Source organism: Macrobrachium nipponense, chromosome 16 (assembly GCF_015104395.2).
Source record: "Macrobrachium nipponense isolate FS-2020 chromosome 16, ASM1510439v2, whole genome shotgun sequence".
NCBI lineage: Eukaryota > Metazoa > Arthropoda > Malacostraca > Decapoda > Palaemonidae > Macrobrachium > Macrobrachium nipponense.
In genome coordinates, this window is record NC_087209.1 from 30,360,746 (window position 1) to 30,382,536 (window position 21,791).

A 21,791-nucleotide genomic window follows, 5' to 3' on the forward strand; every position below is an offset into this window, starting at 1 on the left:
TAGTTCTGCTAGTGAGACTACTCTCAAAATGCTAGACCCAGTGCATCATCTTGGGCTTCGTTTAGTCACTGGAGCATTCAAATCATCACCAGTCCAATCGTTGATTGTAGAAAGTGGAGAAATGCCACTATCTTATAGATTCAAAATAACAACGATGTGCAGAGCTTTAAAAATTGTAAATAGTCCAGCAAAAACCAAAGATTTATTTAAAGATCCAGATTGTTTCTGGAATACAAAAATTATCCCATCATTCCCCGTTAGAGCTAATAGATTATTTAATGACAATGACCTTTATAATATTAAATTTTACAATTTTAGCAAAATAATGCCCCCATGGTTGATAAGTGCTCCCCAGATATGTAGGAAATTGTGTACAATACCCAGTAATAAATTGAATAATCCCTTGCTATGAAACAATATGCTCTGGAACATATCAAGATACACAATAATAATCACATATATACTGATGGTTCCAAAGATGATATGGGAGTTGGATTCGCTGTTTACGGAAACAATATAAAGATCCAAGTCTCCTTACAAAGCAAAGCATCAGTATTCACTGCTGAATTATTAGCAATAAAAACAGCATTAACAACTATATCTGAAAACCAGTTTAATGAAGTAACCATCTTTAGCGATTCACTAAGTTCAATAAATGCAATAAGCTCTTATACTCCAAAAAACAAAATTGCAAATGAAATTAGACATATATTACATGAAATGAAAAGACAAAAAATATCTGTTACTCTATGTTGGATACCATCTCATATAGGATTAGAAGGCAATGAAAAAGCAGACACTTATGCAAAAGAGGCTAGAACACTCCCAATATCAGCAGAATTATTGCCACTAGAAGATTATATTAGGCACAGCAAGTCGGTTATTAAGAAAAAATGGCAAAATAACTGGGGGGAAAACCATCCTACCAATAAATTAAGAGAAATAAAAGAAACTGTAGACCCGTGGCCATCATCCTATCAGAAATGCCGCAAGAATTCAGTAATATTGACACGGCTAAGAATTGGTCACACCAAACTGACACATGGGTACCTAATGAGTAACCCCCATGCCCCTATACCTATGTGCGAAATATGTAATGTACAAATAACAGTAAAACATATTTTTAAAATCTGTCCAAAATATAAAACCCAAAGAGAGATATTATTCAGAAGATATTCTTTTAAAGAAATATTATCAGAAAGTGACAAATTTTCACTTTTTAATATTTTAAAATTCCTTAAATTTAATAATTTATACGAATAAAATAATAATAATATAGAGTTAATTTATAATTCTTAATTCCAGATAGTAAATATTTAGTTTTTAGATTAATATATATTCCAGATAATAAATATTTATTTATATATTCATATATAGTATTTATAAATTTTTATATAGTAAATATTTTATTTTTTAGATAAATATATTCCCAGATAAATAAATATTTATTTATTTATTTTTAATAATTAATTTATACTGATTTTAAATAACATGTCTAATCCTTCGGGCCAGCCCTAGGAGAGTTAATATTAACTCAGTGGTCTGGTTAAACTAAAGTAAAAAAAAAAAAAACAGTAAGAACATGTACTTAGGGATTACGCGTAATCCCTGAATATTTCAGTGAATACGCGTAATCTTACCAAGGAATTCTCGTCAAGGGGTCAGGTGGATCTAATTGACATGCAAAGCATGCCCAGTGGATCCAACAAGAAAGGGATCATGGTTTACCAGGATCACCTGACGAAGTTTTGCATCCTTCGAGCCTTGACGTCTAAAAGAGCTGCAGAGGTCGCTTTTCATCTACTGGACATTTTTCTTCTCTTTGGTGCCCCCGTTATTCTCCAAAGCGATAACGGATCCAAGTTCACTTCACAAGTCATTACAGAGCTGAAGGAAGTTTGGCCAAAACTAACACTGGCGCATGGTAAGCCTCGCCATCCACAAAGTCAGGGGTCGGTTGAGCGCGCAAACGGTGATTACGCGTATTCACTGAAATATTCAGGGATTACTCGTAATCCCTAGGTACGTGTTCTTACTGTAACATATATATATATATATATATATATATATATATATATATATATATATATATATATATATGGTAATTGTGTATGATAGAAGCATGTAATTTTCATGTTATATAAATATATATATATATATATATATATATATATATATATATATATATATATATATATAATTTTCATGTTATATATATATGTGTGTGTGTGTGCGTGTGTGTGTGTCTGCAGTTATCTAACATTAAAACACGAGGAAACTCATTGAAGAACCTATGATTTTTCTGAAAGTTTTCCTTAGAAACCGAAAGTTTGCATCATCCTGTATAAACATAATTTTCTTGGTATGATACTCGTTTTGTTATAATTTTAAAGCTGCACGCTTTTTGCAGTAAACAAAAATTTTAAATTTAAAAAGAAGCAAATTCAGCGAAAAAGTCATAAAAAGAAACATATTTAGATATTTAAGAATTGCGTTTGCTTAATGCAAAACTACGATAAACTTCCTTTCCAAAAAAAAATTTATATAGGTAGTACGTTTTGTATGCCTCCTATTGTAGTACATTGAGCATAAGGAAACAAAATATATCATAATTCCCCTTCTAGACATTTGAGCATTATATGTAAAGTTAAAATTCACACCGAAACCAAAACTTTTTGTGCATTGAAATGTAAATAAAATTTTTAGAATAAAGTAACAGCCTCATACATATATGTAACCACGCTATTAACTGTACAGTTTAACATAATCCCATCATCTTTGACCCATTAGTGCACTACACGTGTGATTAAAATGTTAGTTTTATGCATAATACCGGTAATTGTTTTCTTTCATCTTTGATACACAGGATAATGTTTGCCTATGCCTTTTTTTTTTACCGGTATAAAAGTCACTAATGTTCAAAAAGCATTGAATTTAAACAAGTAATGTTGTAGTGGCTCCAAAGGAGAAACAGTACAACCCAGTGATAATATAAGAACAATTATTTTCAATCTCTTGATAATAACAGCATCGTCTCAGTATCTTAAGTCAGGCAGTTTTCCATCGTTGCTCTAATCTTACCTTCTTCTCTCCCATCTCCTGCCACTTTATATATATATATATATATATATATATATATATATATATATATATATATATATATTATATATATATATATAATATCTGTGATAAGGGCAAAAAGGCAAAGATGGCATAGCATTTCCCCGTAGCATATTGCTATATTTTGCAAAGTTATTGTTATCTGTGATCCCATATTGCTCTCCTTTTCAAGTTGTAAAATAAAAACTGTTTAGTACCCTGAAGATAACTGTAGTAAAAAACAAAGCTCTTGCTATCTCCTTTTATTTGTGGATTTCATGTATTTCTTATCCCGAGACCATTGCGAAGTACAATATACAATATATATATATATATATATATATATATATATATATATATATATACATATATATATATATACATATATATATATATATATATATATATATATATATATATATATATATATATATATATATATATATATATATATATAGTTTGTGAGTTTGTAAAACACTGAGCTGGTTGTCCTAATAAGCATTGGCTCCAGAGGTAAAATAACACAACGTTACTGTTTCATTCATGCCTTAACTGTTATATCTTGGATAAGGACCCTGTGTAAAATATAAGAGAAATTATATACTGTATATATGTATAAGTGAATCACGAAAGTCTGGAACGTGATAAATCCATAAATAAAGGTATAAGCTACGAAGGCTTATAATGTATATATGTGTATAGATCTAATATATATATATAAAATATATAAATATATATATATTATATATATAATATTATATATATAGCGAGAGAGAGAGAGAGAGATGAGAGACGATAGAGAGAGAGAGAGAGAGAGAGAGAGAGAGAGAGAGAGAGAGACTCTTAACTCTTGTTAATCCTAGAGGGACGTCGAATATTAATTGGTTTTATATTGGGTCGGTAAAATTATTTTTACTTGATATAAGCGGTGGTGGTTACTTTCGAATTAAGGTTCCCGTAGCAATTAGGGATAATGCCGGTTTATTCTGAAACCGACGTTACTATATAGTGTCAATATCTCAGGGAGTTTATGTGTTGTCTAGTTGTTTACAGCAATATGTCCAGTAAAGCCTAAATGAGACTTACGATAATCTGTACCTGAATGTTATACACAAGCGCGTACATGCCTTTTTTTTCTGGCGAACTTTTAGACTAACGATCCGATAGTAGCTAAAGAGAGCGGATAAGAATTTCTAACGCAATGAACCTTTATACAAAGCTAATAACCCAAAATTACACTTGATAATTCATGAGCAATTTTTCAAAATGACACTTGATGATCCAATATTTTAGTGAATAGTACTTACCATTTGTATCTTTTTTTCTATGTATTTCCTCATAAAATCTATTGAACCCGATAATAAGAAGATTGAATATTACATGAATTAAAAATGAATTGGGGGTTTTCTTTTGTGGATGAAGTTATGGGAAAACCTCAGTACAGTACAGCGAAGCATCCAGATAAAAGACAAGATGTCAGTGACAGTCCTGATTACGTGGCGAGTTGTGGTTTTTTTTGTCCAAGTATATCACAAGCGATGTTATCGTTATCACTTGTATTCAAATATGTAAAAAAAAAATGGTGTGTCATTGTTCTGTCTGAATTCAGTAAAAGAAAAATAATAAAATGAAAAATAAAAAACTCGAATGTTTCCAAGACAATAAAAGTAGGTGCGATAACATCGATAGCAAATTCATGGCTTAGTTGTAACACTACTAACATCTTGGGGAATTAAATAAACTGTTTATCTTATTTAGTAACAAATATGGATCTCATTGCATTCGAACTATTTATTACAGATTTAGAGTAACCTTAAGTTAAATTAATCTGAATGAGTCATATCATAGTTTCGAAATGCAAAAACATCACACTCTAATACCCGTAAATGGGCTTATTAGAAAGAAACCCGAGGTTACACGGAGAAAAAATAAAAAATGGGCATAGTGGTCATAGATGACCACAGTTCGAGGTAATACTGCCACAAGTTAAACGGTAACTGTGGATAGCACTGCACTAACGCGGGGATTGGGAGGGGGGGAGGTGTCTTTAGTTTAGTCGTATGAAATTACGTAGCAGTGAGACTGAAAAATAGCTAATTTGCCGTTCCATAACGTATTCATTAATTTCCATTGGTTCTCTAAAGTAATCAGATGATTTGCGTGAGTCAGTGATAGCAATCGAAAGCAAACAGATGAAATCTTTTGAACAATAACAATATGGTTAAAGGGCCTTAACAATGAACTTTGGCGTCTCTGAAAAGAAATTTGCGTCAATGATATGTGGTTGTTAACGCAGTGAGCTTTTTGAAAGTGTATGGTTTAGCACTGCTTCAAATCCATAAGAACAGAATTGCAATTATTCTCCGATACAGTGTAAATGAAACATTATTTTTAAGAGATTAAAAAACAACAGTTGGAGGAGTGCGAGGGGACTGAAACGGTTGTTTTGTTTTCTTAGACTAGAAACAGACCATCTCTTAATTAACATCGAAGACGAAATAGACATTAACGCTTGTGAAATTCTCCCTTTCACACGTCATGACTATAAGGGAAGGCGCTGTAGTTTTCACCATATATTATCGGCATCTTATGTCAATCTGATTCCCCCGAAAAACCTAGAATTATTGTGTCAGATCGTCCAAAATACTTGTCTACACTTATTTCTAAGACGATTGCCTAGAAGGTGTATTATGAAAATTAATCAGTCACTGTTTCAAAATGGAAATAAATCTCTTGCAAGATTAGTGTGCAATAAGGAAGTAGTGATGAAGTGTTTGTATATCAATTTACGTATAACTTCTCATTAATCTTTCATTTAATTCGGACACTTATTCGCCCCATTCCTTACGTGACCCTTCCACGAAGTAATCTATTAATGAGTGTACATTAATTCCGTTACCTGACTGACACACCCTAAGTTGCCATGAAAAAAGGAAACAAAATAACACGAATAAAAAAACTTCATGTATAGTACATCAAATCTGTGTGTTGGATTGTTTACGTAAAAGAAAATGTGATATCTACGACTTGAATTATGAATATCTGTGAATGGCGAATTTAATTTTAACAATTGTTAGACCAAGTATTTTTACTGCAAGATGACCATGAAAAAGAAAAAAAAAACTGCAACGGTGGCTTGTTGCCAACAAGGTCGATAGAAGATATGGAGGTCATGACAAAAGAGACGTGAAGACTTGATGACTGCAGTCTCCCTTCCATAAACTATTTTTGTTCCATGGATATGTCTTTCTACAAGGTTATAGCTGAAGGGAGGAATTCATGTCAATAAAGAGGAGGCGTTTGGTCTCGACTCTAGTGGTAGTCAATGATTGATTACCATTGATAAACTGCGCAGCATTTAGTCTTTCATTGCCATGTACGTGTCATTTTTTTCACTTTTGTGTGAATCAGTAAGTCCTGGTCTAAATATACCATTGATAAAAGATCTGTACACATTTATCAAAGGTCAAACCTTGAAATTGAAAAATGCTTCATCATCATACACCATTCCCTATCGCTGATAATATTTTGGTGATGATGATATAAGCTCGGTAACAGACCAGAATGTTCACTGGTAATAAACTTATTAGGATATATTCTTTTTTATACTTTTTTATTATATGAATTAATCTCCGTTCTATAATATTAACTTTAAGAAAACTGAAGACTTGTATCACGCCTCTTTTGTTCGGTAACTACCTGTTCATATGTAATTTGTTTAGTACCCTTCCGTTGGGGATGAATGTAAAATATAAACAAAAGACAGCGAATATCAGAAACACAAACAAAAGACAGTGAATATCAGAAACACGAACAAAAGACATAAATATAAGCAAAACATATCGAAAAGGTAGTAAATATGCCAGCCGGCGACTAGCGGAAAGTAGGCTGCGGTAGTAATCTTCAGTTTTACAGAATTATTGCTTTTGAAAAGTGTGGAAGAGAACGCCACTAAATCAGCTCTGTTGTGTAAGGAGCTGTTTACGAGGGATTGAAGGAAGGTGTCTGGTGGGGGTTTCCCCGTCGTGGGTGGAGGGTCATCCGGTGTCACCGGTATCCCGTCAGAAGGCCGCCCAGTCGGGAGGCAATATGAACGTAGCTGGTTCTCTGTTACGAATAGTAGTTTCCCGCCGGTGCCCGTTAACGCATGTGACACGCGGTTTCCAGCCCCGCCAAGCACCGTGGAAAGCCTCTTGGTCTTACGTTACAGCCTGGAAACGCCTCACTAGAACCATAGGCATCTGCGGGAGTGACCTTTGGCGTGTCCAGAGCGCTGCTTTCACCACCATGGCTCCCATAACGGCAGGGGGCGACCCTGCCCAGCAGGTGGACGAGTATATACAGAGTAATAAGGTTATGATCTTCAGCAAGTCCTACTGCCCGTTTTGTAATAAGGTAAGGATCCTCGAAAGTAGAATGATAAAGCCTAACTAGGCTAATGTCTAGAACTAGGTATAGGCCCAGGTTAAGGAACTTGCATAACTGTAAGCAGAGGTTAAGCGTAGGCCTGTTGATTACGGCGTTTCACTGGCCGTAGGTTTAGTTCTTTTGAACCATAGCATAGGCTAGGCCTTTTAAAAATATTCTAGTAAGGCTGTAGGTCAAAGGGCAACATAGGTAAGTACCTAGTAAATTTAGATCGGTAGTAGTTCATAGTTTGTTTCTACCTACCTAGTACACGTTCTATAGACAAACCGTATACATGAGTTAGCTACTATAGGCTATTACCTTCAGCGCGAGTTTTACGCTGAAACTCCCTCATTTAAAGACCTCAGGTTAGGCTGGGTAGTATGTTAGGAAAAATACAAATGGTAGATCTAGGGTACTACTATTCCACCGCGGCCTAGACTATGGCAGTTGCGGTTTTTTCTGTGCATTTTTACCTCCTGAACAAGAATTTTAAGTAATATTTATTTGGACGACTGTAATTAAACCCCAGGGGCCAGTACTAAACATGGTGAAATACATTGGACTCCCCAATCCCTATACTCTGTTTTTTTTCATCTGTCCATCCGCCTGTGGTGGTCGCACATGGTAACGCTGCGTCCCGAGCTTTAAATAGTTACACTATAGCCTATCTAAGTTTTAGGTAAATAGAAGGATGCCTTGGTGTACATTTGTAACTGAAACGTGTTGTAATAATTTACTGTATGCGAATCACACCGTTAATATTCGAAATAGGATGTTATTTATAGCCCGAGACGCAGTGTTACCATGCGCAAACATCCAAGGCGGATGGACAGATGGAAAAAAAACAGAGTATAGTGGATGTCGTATCTGCAGTAACGTTCCTTGCAGTCTGTGTGGAACTATTCTGTAGAATTACCATACAAATTACGTGTCCGTAACCTAGCTGTTGCAACACCAGTTTTAGTAATCTTAATCAATCCTACTCTAATGGTTGGCATTAGGTTAGGCATCAAGAGACTAGGTTGTAGGCTAGGTAGTACACAGAAGGCGAATTCTGAACTTACCAAAGGTAACAAAGTACTACTATATATAAATCTTTTATAAGTTGGTTTAGAAGTTATTGGTAGGTACCTACTATGAGATTCAGGGCCTCTGTAACACGGTTTTTTGGACTGAAAATTTACATATGTATATTTTACAACCACACACAAATTTTGTCAGCATTATCAATAACCTAAACCCGATAGTTTTAATTTTTATAGAGTAAAAATTATCTAGCCGACCCCATGGCCAATGATTACGAGCCAAGAGTTGAAAAACATTCATTACGTAATCAATGTAAACACCTTTTGACGAAATGTTGCTCCGCCCATCCACCGGACAGAAACTCATTCACCTTGTTTCATCGGCTCTGAAACCCAAAGACTTTATAAATGGCGGAACGATACATAGATGTGGGTGGGGTATCTGTGCTAGCGTAGTAATACTACTGTAGCAGTAGTGCCGCAGCAGTATAGCAGTAATATACATAAATTAAACGTTTAGGCCAACTGCTGGGATCTTTGAGGATCATTTAGCACTTCTTACAACTACCCGAGAATTCGAGAAATGAGTTTTTTTAGCCAGCAGTTGAATTTTCTAATCCAACAATGCTCATGATAGCTTTCAGTGTTATCATGAATTATAACGAGGCCAAAGTGGGTGGAGCCTCATGAAGTCATCATCCTGACGATAATTATTGGTGAAGGTTTAAAGCCAAAATACGGTATCAGTTTTTTTTTTTTTTTTTTTTTTTTTCCCTAAGTAAATAGGAAGATAGCCAATAAATAAAAATTGCTTGACATTGGATATAGCAGTTATCAAATCAAGCTTGTCTACTATGTTTTTTAAAATTACCAACAGTTCCCTACATCTTGTCAATCTGTTATTGACCTATAAAGTAGACTGTAATTTCTTAGGACAGTTATTTTGGGAGTTAGACTAATAATAGAAGTGTTTTTGTATTTATTAACATACTTTGTTGGTTTGTTCATTATGACAATTATCAGTGGAGAGGTTTCAGAGTTCACAAAGGTGTACTGCTTTGCTTGTATTTAAATTTGCATATCATTGTTGCCAGAGGTATAGCCTTCGTTACGTATAGCCAATCATCCATCGAGAAAGAGGGAAGAAATACTGTCATAAGTTACGTAATGAGTGCGTTCAAAACCGTTTTCTGAGTAAGTTGGCCTTTCTTCGAAAAGAGTCACTTTTACATCATAAGTACCAAAATTTTTCAACCTACGTAATGCAGAATACAGTCAAAATTTATGTGTAGCTATAATGTGTATTCTGAATAAACGTTATATTTATGAAATGCATAGATAAAAAGTTATTGCGAAAAAACCGTGTTACAGAGGCCCTGAATCTCATAGTAGCCTAGTATGCAGGTGGAAGGGTCACGACTTATAGATAGGACGATCAAGATTAGGCAAAGCCCCTTCTCCCCTGGCCCCATAAGGGCACGGCATCCGAGGTTAGGTTAGGTAAGGGTAGGTCAAGTTAGGTCATGGTTCCCCTGAAATGTCAACTATAGTTTAGTTGTATCCAAGGCTAGCCCTTGTTGGCCCTCTATGTACATTGCTGTAATTTTTTTTTTTTTTTTTTTTTTATTATTAGATCTAAGCAATCTAGTTGTGGGTTGGCTACTTCCTTGGAAATTTTTTTTTCTATAGCATGTTCGTTGCTTATCTAGAATTTAGTTATCTTTTGTTGGTCAACTGTAATTTACCTGTAATTTTCCTTTCTTACGTAATTTTTAAAATTAACCATATTCTTTGGAAGCTTGCATTTCAAGGGCGCCTGTTTGATATGAATAGGTTTCATCTCCAGAATAATAATGATAATAATAGCGATAAAGCAATTTTTCCTGTGGAGGAAATACAAAACTCGAGTATAATCCATAAGGGTGCTGGGTCTTGTATCTAAACTGACTATGGATGTTGTAGCCTAATTCAAATGTGAAAATTCATGGGTGTATTTCAGCTCCACCTTCTTATCCAAATTCTACTTCAACCATGATCTCCCCTCCTTAATTTAGGATGCTGTAATCATAAATGGAAATACAGAGGTACAGCTTTTCTCTTGTGTTTATTGTTGACAATATTTTTATTTGAGCTGCAGTGCTTGATGTAGTCTGTGTTTACTCTCAAGGCATTTATTGTACAAACCTGTCCAAAATAATTTAAGAACAAAATGGAATATTCAAAGTAGTACATCCAAGTTGGGTGAGCGTACATCAATGTGTCATTAAGACATAATGGCTAGGTTAGCCTAGGATGTGCTGTCTATCTATAGGCTACATGAAAATCATGCAGCAACTCCAGGCTAACCTATGAAAATAATAAGAATGCATAGAATCCAAAGAAGTAAGAATTACTTTATTAAGATTTTTTTTATATTAAAAACAAAACAAAAATATGTAACTACAATCAAAATGGGTCGCTAGAACTTTATCACAGTAACTTAGCATACTAAAACTAATTATGTATTCTTGACAAAGTAGCAAGACCAAGTAGCAATTGTAGTAAAAAAAAACTATGTCCAAAGATATTGTGTAATGTACAGTATGTAACTGTAATGGATGCTGTATATGCACTAGTGTAAATCAAAGACAATTATTAGATTACCATTAATGTTGAGCAGTAAGTGCAATGATGGCTCACTTCACATTTGCAGCACACTCTTGCTGTTGCATGTTCTTTTGCCACTGTTTTCTGTGTTCAGCACATAATGTACAAGTTACTCTAGAATATAAATTGGAAAAAACTTTAGTACATTTTTTAGTGCAATACCCTAGGAAAATAATAATACTTTCCAAAGTGGACATCTATGTATCCATACTTGAAGAAAGTACATGTCCTATGTGGCTGTTGGTACCGAGGAGGCAGTACACCTCCATAGAGTTTGCAAGTGACCTTCTCATAACTCACTGGTACAGGCAAAGGTAAGGCCTGTGACTTTGCCATGACAGAAGAATTTGGTTTAGAGATGTGGCAACAGAATAGCTCTGGCAGATGTATTTGGTTATGGATCCAGTGTAGAAGATGGGTAATAAGATGAACTGATGGCAATGGAGTGGGGGCCATAAGATGACCAATGGCAATGGACTTCGATGCAGTTGGGGCCAATCCTAAAGAAAAATGTATGCCTACTCTGACTGGAGGATCACTATTGTTGAAGCTTGTTGATATGGCCTTTGCAGTAAAAAGGGACCTGACCAAAGTATATTTTGACCCATTTCATGTCCTAACCAGAATTGTCAGAAAACTAAATGAATTTGCTAAGTAACACAACATAAATTAATAATAAAATAATTAACTTTATACATTATTTCAGTACAGGATAATACTGTACTTAGGTATGATGCCAGATTTTATAGACTAAATAATTTTTTCTTCCTGTTAAATTTCATAAACATTTTAACCACAAGATAGTAGATACCATTCATGGTAATAGATATCAACCAATTTTTTTCTACTTTTTCTTGGTGACATTAACATTACATATTTTAAAACCACAATAACAACCACTGACTGGTTTGCTTTGTAACTTCTGCAGCATGTAACTACCCTTCAGTTGCTTGATGTTTTACAAGGTGTTCTTCAAGACCCTTACTGCAAAGTATACTTGACCTTGCCTGTCCGGTAGCAAGATGGTCAAGAATATACAACTAAATGGGCAAGGACATTTTGTGTGTGTGTGTATAAGTTTGCAAAAGTGTCTTAGGGTGAAGGGCAACTAAAATTGATGGCTGTTGCTCTTATGATGATGTTTGGCATAGAGTTCGAAGATGTGATGAACTTGACTTGTTGGCTATTTGAGACCTTGATATCGGTGTTGCCATTTGATTTATGTATTTTATGTAGTAGGATTGGAGTGAATCATACCAAGATAATCAATTGTTTTGGATAAAGATTCCCTTTCTTTGCACCCCTTCTTCATTGTCCTTATTTGTAGCCAGATGGACAAATATGGTTTATCTCTTCATTCACATCTGATTTCCAGGATCACCTCCATCCATGTTAAGCAGATCCACAGCAGCATTTTAAAATATTATGTTCCCTCCCTTGTCAAGGAATGTGATAAATTACCAGACTTTAAACTCACAAAATCACCAAGGTTGTGTCATTCTGAAATTTGTTCTAGTATATTACTATTGTCACTAACTGTGCTTTAATCGTGCAATAAATGGCAGCTAGAAGATCAATAATTGGCTTGAGGTTTTTGAGCATCCTAACCTAACACTGTAATTTACAAGCAGACAGGATTCTCCTGTCCATTGCCTGGATCTGTGACATTTTGTTGGGTGGACAAAAGACATAACTGGCAATCATTGCTTAATATAATAGTACTTCATTGTCAGACAGGTGTTTTAATTTATTGTCAAGCAACAAGATGACATAGATTTCTGGAGTACAATGGCTTTAAAAACCAATTTTAAGTCCCTTCCCACTACTGAAAATCATAACTTTCATTCTTGAAGGCACGTAGCCATTTTTTAACATTCATTTTGAGGTGAGGCATAAGTATGTCATTTTGTTGCTAAGCTTATTTTGGGGGAGGTACCCCACCAGCTGTTTTTTGGGGAAATCTATGGTAAGGTTGCAGTGATTGTTCTCAAGGTGTTGGTGGTAGTGATAACCATTCTATGTTGTACCAATCTCCACACTGTATTTGGAATCCCATTTATCTTCTGAAGTTGCTGCTCATTTCTTCCTTATTTCATGTAATATTCTCCAGTGCTTCTACTGTAATGTACCATATGGGTACTGAAGTCTTGAATAATTAAACATTTACAATGTAAATAGTAAAGTGTGTGTTATGTTTAACTTCATGGTCAGTTTTTCTGGTTTCCAGCAGATTTGTAAGGGTAACGGTAGTGGTGTGAGGTTTTTCTGTAAACATGGTTTAAATTCAAGTAAAGCAACACAATCGGCCAGAAAGTTATTTTCTTACAACGGCTTACATATATATTTCAAATTTAGCTAATATAGCTAATAAATCTAACTTTTTGAGTCACTCAGTAAGGGAAGATTTTAAATTATGACCCCTGAATAAAACAGACCGTAAAAGATTGCAGGAGAGCTGTAATAAAGACTCGGCAATATATATTGCTCTGTATTATAGATGGGAAATTAAAGTCCCTCCCCCCCCTCCCCACCTTGGTTCAGTCGTTAAATGCGTTTTAGAGCCAGATTATGCAAGGTAAGGTCATTTGCCTTATTGTAGTTTGTATAAGAATGTGCCGTTTGCATTGTTTGTATTATACGATAATTCACAACTGTGAAGCTTTTAAATTAAGGGTGGTGCGGGCTTGGCTTAGCTGGGGATGGGCTAATTTCTTTTGGGATAGCATTCCTTTACCCTAAATATGAACTTTACCCTAAATATGAACTGCCACTGTTGACTGACTGCCAGGTATGCAATTAAGGAGTGGCCCAGTGAGGTTTTCAGGAAGTGGTCCAAGTGGTAGTGTGCGTGCTAGCAGTTGATTAGGAGGTGAAGTTTGCAAGTTTCTTCTGGCCCAGTTTTAACTTCTTCTTATCTTGGAAATTGGTGATAAACTTACGTTAATGGAGTGTTATTGGTACCTTGATTGGTATTAAGTAATTTGACATAGATCACGTATCTGTCCGCATTACATTTAGCGTACAACTGCGCAGACACTAACACATTCCATACAGTAGGGGCTGTGGCTTTTGTCGCCATCAGTGTACAATATAAACTTTCATTTGATGTTTTATTCTACATCTTTCTTAGTTGTGTTTATTGTTATAAAACAGCATTGTTATTTCTCTTTTGTTAATAAGATCTGCGGATGTCCTCTTGTTCTATTAATTAATGTAATATACGTTATCCAAAATACGGGAGATAATTGGGGTAGCATCTTACCGTCAAAGGGATATAGTATACGTACAAATGCAGTACTCATTCCATCGTTGGTGATTGTAAATTGGTTAGAGAGGACGACTATGTAATTTGTTGAATATTGGTGTTCAGAAGAGTTAAGAGAACACATAGTTAACAATGTTTTTAGTCACTTGATGTTGATATGGTAGTTCTGGCTCCCAAGTAGTCAGCTTAAAATACAACTCAGGCCAAAGGAAGTTGAATCATTATTGTCACATAAATTCCAAATTGAGTTTTGAGTAGTATGTAGTATGTAATGTAGACTATGGATACTAGTTGTGAGTCACTTCAAAAGTGATTGAAGTTGGCATTTTATATGCTTTGAAAAATTTTGCTGCTCGGAAGCCTTTTTATTCTTCCAATAAATCAATTTATTGCTACTGCTGTTTGACTCAATTCAGAACGTGAATAACTGCTTGTTCATTATTCCATTCGTTTTTGTTAGATGCTTGATTTAAGGTTTTGTGAACCTAAAAGTGAAGCTATTGTGCAACTAGGAAGAGGTTAATACGGTATTGGGTAAACATGTCGTGCTCTTGCAATATCCTGTCTTTCTTTTCAGTTTTGTGTACTTGGATTAATTTTATCCATGAATACCGTGAGTGAATGTATAAATTAGAAACCCTGAATGTTATTACCTCATTGCACTGAAAAAGAATTATGTTTCTTTTATTATATTTTAATTTAATAAAACGACAATGTGATTTGGTTACATTGCATTGGTAATCAAACAGAGGCAATGAAACATCCAAGTTTTTATGCCTCCAGTGCTTGAATTCATTTGAATGGCGTCAAGTAACTTGCTTCTAGTACTTACTTGTGCAGCTGAGGAACGGAGAGGTTATAGTTTTAACAAAATTAATAGATTTGTGAAACTCACAATTTCACTGATAGTTGTAGGTGGTACTGACCAGACTGATACTGTAATACTGTATGGCTTTTTGAATCGCAGATTCTTTTCGTTACATGTCACTTCCGATGTCAACGTTCGTGACATTCCTTGAAAAGTTTTGTGTTTTCGGTGACTTTTTATTGTTAAGTCCGGTTTTGTGAACAGTTTTTCCTTGGGGACGAGCAGGGAAATGCGTCTTTTGCTGTGACAGAAGGATCTTGCCAAAGTCTTGGATCTTGCCTTTCGGCATAAAGCCTTGCGTTAATCAGTGTGTTTTGTATTTTTAGTATACGTATATAAGTTTTATTAATACCGGTCATATATCCATTGCCTTTTTTTCTGACATTGGTTATTTCAGCACACATCTGTCATGGGTCGATTAAACTAATATATATATATATATAATATATATATATATATTATTTAATAATCTATATATAATTATATATATATTACATTATATATAGATATATATATTAATATATATATTACGATTATATAATATAATTATATATATATACATTATATATATATATATATATATATAATATATATATATATATATCTATATTATCCTAAAAAAAAAAATTATGAAATCGCAACTCGCACAGTATAACACAACTGTTCATAATAGTTTGCCAGAGTTGTTCTGCTTATTTCCAATCCTTGTCGCTTTTAGGCGTTTCCTCCCACCCTGCCAAATGTAATGGAAGTTACCCCGTTTATTTCTTTTTTAATCCTTAACCTTAGAAACACTAATAATCTTTGCTTGACCTTACTCTCCAATACATCCATGGTAATTCCCTCAAGGTATTTGGACTGTAAGATTACGTACTTACAAAACAAGATCAATAGAAACATGGTAAAATATCATCTCAAGCTTGTAGTAAGACATTTTCATAATTGCATTTGAAAATATTGAAGAGGGTAGAAAGACCGTGAGTATAATAAACGACTGTGAGTACAGCGAATATTTTCTCCTTAACGTAGCTTTCATGAGTCGGTTGAAACTGAAATCCTCTTTTTAATCTTTCCCAAGATAAGCGCTATCTCCTCCTACATAGACCTTGAGATCATTGATATGTTTCCTAGGGATGTGCCCAAGTATCGGTGGTATCGGCTAGTTTTTGTGGTATCGGTATCAGTGAATTTGATACCAGCCGATACTTTTGTCATTAGAATAAGAATTTAAAATCATTCTAGGCGTCCTAAAATGTATATATTAAGAAAGCCCACCAAATCAGAACCTTTCATAATCTAAATAAATGAGTGCTAACTTTTTCTAGCTAATATATAAATTAAAACACAAAATAATAGTATATATTGGTGATTTCAGATTGCTCGTCACCCCATAAATTCGAGTAAACACTACGGACCAAAATTATTAAGTCTTCTACTGGTAGCCATAACATAAGCCAAACTGTATCCAGGTAATAAAGTGAATAATTACTAAATATTTATACTGGATGTTCATTTTCAGTAAAATTTATATGATCTCTCAAATTTTGAACCTTTTACATACAGTAACCAGAGAGCAAGAATGATATTAGTAACTATAAATTCTCCAAAATAACAGTAATATGGAGGTAACAGGTATCGGTATCTGCGTCGGATTTAAAAGTTAGTATCGGTATCGGCCTAAAATTTGGTATCGGTGCATCTCTCTCTCTCTCTCGGCCTCTCTCCCTCTCTTCTCTTCCTCGTCTCTCTCTCTTCTCGTCTCAAAAATCTCTCTCTCTCTCTCGTTTCTCTCTCTCTCTCTCTCTCACACAGACACTGTACGTAATATTTATTATATATATATCTATATATATATATATATATATATATATATATATATATTATATATAGATATATATATATATTATATAATATTATATTATATATACTATATTATACTATAATATTATATATCTATATATATATTATATATACATATATATATATATTATATATATATATATATATATATATATACATGTATATACTAAAACTTTTGCGCATAGATATATGCCGATTCATGCTCGCCTTACAATTACTAAATATGATTTTTTTTTCTTTCGTGCAAATACAAATATTCACAGTTCATACTGTACATGTTTTTATATTTTGAAATACTCTACACAATCATGTAGCTTATAGATATTTTATATTTCCATACTCATTTTCTTGTATCTGAATTCCACCCCTACATGCCCCAAGGGCAACGTAGCCTGCACGTGAACCATTCAAGAAAACTGGCACCGTAGCTGAAAATGTGCCACGTTTCAGAGAGAGAGGAGAGAGAGAGAGAGAGAGAGAATCGTTGCCCGGTGTAAAACATGACTAAGGCTTAATATGATAAAAATGAAATCTAGAACCGATTGGTTTAGAATGTATCTTTAGAGTGCAGCGCTGAATGACCTCATGGGTCTCAGTGCTTGGCCTTTGGCTTAAATTCTACACTCAACTCAACTCGACTGTCTAGACTGCATTCTAACATCAACCCAATTGATTGAGAAAGGTTGATATGCCCTTCCCAAAACGACAAGGGTGTTTGGAAATATATACGTATTTATCTGACGTCAAAGATATTCAAAGTGAATATTTTTATGTTAGACGGAATTACAGGTATAGATCCGTATAAATTACTTTGCAGGTCCTTGAGAATTTTAAAAGGATTGGAATTTTATTGTAAGGTTTGCGGCCGATGCTCATGGCTGAATATCCTTTGTGGTGATGGTGTCATTGTACCCCGCATAATAGGTGTTCCTGCAGTTGCGTATTAGTTCCCATCTGGTAACATTCGGCGTATATTCGCCGTTGTTCATATTGTATTTCATGTATCGTTTTGTAAACCAAATGTAACGCGTGTATCTCTACACGCTTGTTGGTTTGCTGACTCTGCGAGATGAGTTTGCAAGAAGTTTCCTTGTATCTCGGAAGTCTGCGCACCGTCTGCGACCAACGACCTTCATACCTGCCCTTGGGGGAATTGTACACGTGTCATCTTTAAGGTTCACCCATAACCGTAGATGCCAGAAAAAGGTTTAGGCGAGAGATCTCGTATGCGATTTGCGCACGTGATTTTTATCTTATTTTATTACCTAAGATGGCCTTGCGTACACGCGAATCTTGAATGTTTCCGTTCATTGTTGTGGAGTGAGTGTGTATATATATATATATTATATATATATATATATATATATATATATATATATATATATATGAATATACGGATTAAGCTACAAATATCCTTTAATATCTAATTCGCTCTACCTCAGAATTAATGTTTTTTCATATATGTTAAACGAATGGACATTTTTAGTTAATAATAATCTCGTCGGGAGCCCACAACATTATTATCAACTAAAAATTCTCCTTCGGTTAACATATATGAAAATATATTAATTCTGAGGTAGAGCGAATTAGATATTAAAAGGACGTTTGTAGCTTAATGGGTAAATATGAATCACGGTGATGTGATCAGACTCGTAGTGTACGTATGTGTATTTTAAGGCAAAGTACAGTGATCCGCATAATGCCAACGGAAACACGCAAGGCAGCCTACCAGCTCTTGCTCATTCAAGTCGTTTAATACGAAAAAGAAGGTTGGGGTTGTAGTACATGGGATAGATATCCTTCCCACATCCTCCCTCCATCGTCACTTTTCGTTGGTCGTTATTTAAAGAAATAATGGTCCGCTTTTTAGGTTACATGCAATTACGTACCTACTTAGGGAGCTAAGTCATTTTGAGATATTGATGCGGGACATCATATGATCATTATGGGGCTGTATTGCTGTTAATGCATATCAATTAGGAATCTTCAGATATCGATGTTAAAGGTTGAAGAGTCGATGCCGTTGAACCAGAAGACATTTGGCTTCCATTTATATTCGATGAAGTTTTAGTAATCGATATAAGACGAGATCCCTTCTATTTACCCTATAAGATTGTTATTAGGACAGAAGTGCCGAGTTGCAAGTTAGAATTCGGCAGCAAAATGTTTATGCGCATTGAGTGCGTGCACTTGTCATTGTGAAGTGGCAGCTGCCTTCCTTGCCACATTTTTTGTAGAATAGATATCTTTAAAAATTGTTTACTTACAGATTTGTCCGCCAGAACCTTCAACTGGCCGCCACTTCATTCACTGTTAGAAGTCTGTCATTTTAAGTTTTCCTATTCTTGCTCACTCAAGTCTAAAACAGTAAGTTATGCATCATCTTTGTGCATTATATCAGAGGATCGGATCCGGCCAGGCAATAATGAGAGAAGGAACAAGTCACTGATCGCGTATCGTAGGTTTGTGGAAAAGGAGCAAATTAATAAGTGACTATTTAATATCTTGTGCGTGACTTGACCCACATTCTTCTGTTACTGTTGACCATTTAGTGTCGAGTCGTGAGCGTAAGGTAAACATTCCTTTCTGTTCCCAAGATCTTGCCATGAACTGAGGATCGTAATTTATAATGCCAGTTCTGTTTTGAGCTGTCTGATCAGTTATTTTACCTATCTACAGGTGTTGTAAAATGGTCAGTGTAATAAATTCAAAAGTGGATTATATAAGTAGTTGGTTGGTTATTGACATTTTCTTTTTTCCTCGTTGCAGGTTAAAACTCTGTTCAAGAGTTTGGACGTCGAGTATACGGCATTGGAACTAGATCAAGTTGGTAAGTGTGTATGTTTTAGCCTTGTACTTTAATGAATCCAATTTTGTAAATGCAGATATATTTACTTTATATATATACGTATGTATATTTGGGTGTGCGTGCATAGAATTTTATCTTGTTTGAATAGAATAAGATCGGTATATACCATTAAAGATGCATGTACCATGACCATTGAATTAGTTTTGTGCTTGCTGGTGTGTGTGTGTGTGTGTATCAGAGAGAGAGAGAGAGAGAGAGAGAGAGAGAGTGACTTGCTGAATTTGCAACCTTATTGTGCAGTGAAAAAGAAATAGCTGAAAAATAGTTGTCATTGTCTAGTTGATTATAATAGTGAAAGTCAGTTTGTTTATGACTTATAGAATTGCAAGGTTTATTTCTCTAAAAACTGTTTGCTGTTGGTTTTGGCATTTCATGTTTTACACCTGTGTATAGGAGTGAAACAGTAGTGACATTCACTGACGTAATACCATTTTGAAATATCCGTAAAGAAAGGAAATGGGTGTTGTAAGTTGTATTGAAATGTTAGACAGTTTTGTGAATTCCGTAACGCCTGACGTATAGGAAATATGCAGTTTTACTGTTGGTAAACATTAATTTTGATGTATCGCATAGTTTTTTTTTTTTTTTATTCGGATTTGCATGAAGCGAGGACACATGCTATACTTCAGTAAAACTTGAGTGCAATGTAGACAGTTAAAACGGAAGTCGTCATTCGTTGCGTTGTCGAAGTTCACAACCCACTAGGAACATATAAACGTCGTCAAGATTTGGTAACATTGTTCAGACACTTTACCACAAGGAATAGTTGTCTTGAATATCTGATAAAATTGTCAGTCGCATACCAGTCTTATCAAATAATCGTTTGGTCTTCCGAGGAGAATCGAGCTAACGCCTTGTAATTCTAAACCAAGCTGGCTATCATTTTTCAGTTTTCGTAGTCGTTTCATGTTTTCAAAAGAATCTCGGGGCTTTGCAGGGTTTCAGTCAAATGCGAATTATTGTTGTTTTGATTTGAAATTGCACAAGTGATTTATATGATGTATTCCACCATTTAAAGAGGTGAAACTATTACACCGAGTCACTCCTTGACATCATATAAGGCGAGTAGTGGGCTAAAAAAATTGAAGAGAATTGAGGGTAAAAGTTAAGAGAGCAAAGGATGGAAATAAAAAGTAATGTAAAGGAAACATAGCAGCTAGGCGGGAGAGACTAACTTGCTGCAAGAAACCATGAAGTAGGTTCACGCGATGCATGTTGTAAGAAACTTAGAAATAATTCAAGGCAGTGACACTCATTCATCCTACAACCATTTCCCAATAGCTTCTATTACTTTCTTATGAACACCATTTCTTTGGAAGTAAGAATTTCAAGTCATTGTCCCTGTGGGCATGTTCCATACGAATAAGATTCGGCTTTTGAAAAGTAAGAATGATAATAATAATCCCAACATTGTATTCATTAAAAAATGGTAAACATGTTAATCCCCTTGGTGGCAAACTACCGAAGGCCACTTTGTTTACAAGTACATGAATGATGTTAGTTACAAAGGAATGTCAGGAAACTCAGGGATTTTTACAACGGTAATAATGTCTGAAAAGTCACTTTGGCAACTATCTTGATATTTGCTTGGCAAATGCCACCTGATTAAACAGATCTGAACGTTCTGCGGCCATTACTTTTACGTTTTGTTGTATTAAGATAAATGGAGGAAAACAGTCTTATTCACACCCAGTTTACCAACTTAAATGAGAGAAGAAATCTGCCTCGGTTTATAAACACGTGATAATA

At 34.7% G+C, this 21,791-nt stretch overlaps 2 protein-coding genes across 3 annotated transcripts in view; one reads left to right on the forward strand and one right to left on the reverse strand.

Annotated features, from left to right (window-relative positions):
- LOC135195635 (bumetanide-sensitive sodium-(potassium)-chloride cotransporter-like) overlaps positions 1–21,791 on the reverse strand; it is a 116,851-nt gene that overhangs the window by 87,761 nt on the left and 7,299 nt on the right. The window lies entirely within an intron of this gene.
- The window catches only part of LOC135195636 (thioredoxin reductase 1, cytoplasmic-like), a 100,882-nt gene continuing 86,157 nt past the window's right edge, over positions 7,067–21,791 (forward strand). The window contains exons 1-2 of the mRNA XM_064221994.1: positions 7,067–7,494; positions 19,943–20,003. Coding sequence (XP_064078064.1) covers positions 7,189–7,494; positions 19,943–20,003 — 367 coding nt within the window. The 5' untranslated portion in view covers positions 7,067–7,188. The remainder of the gene's footprint in view (positions 7,495–19,942; positions 20,004–21,791) is intronic.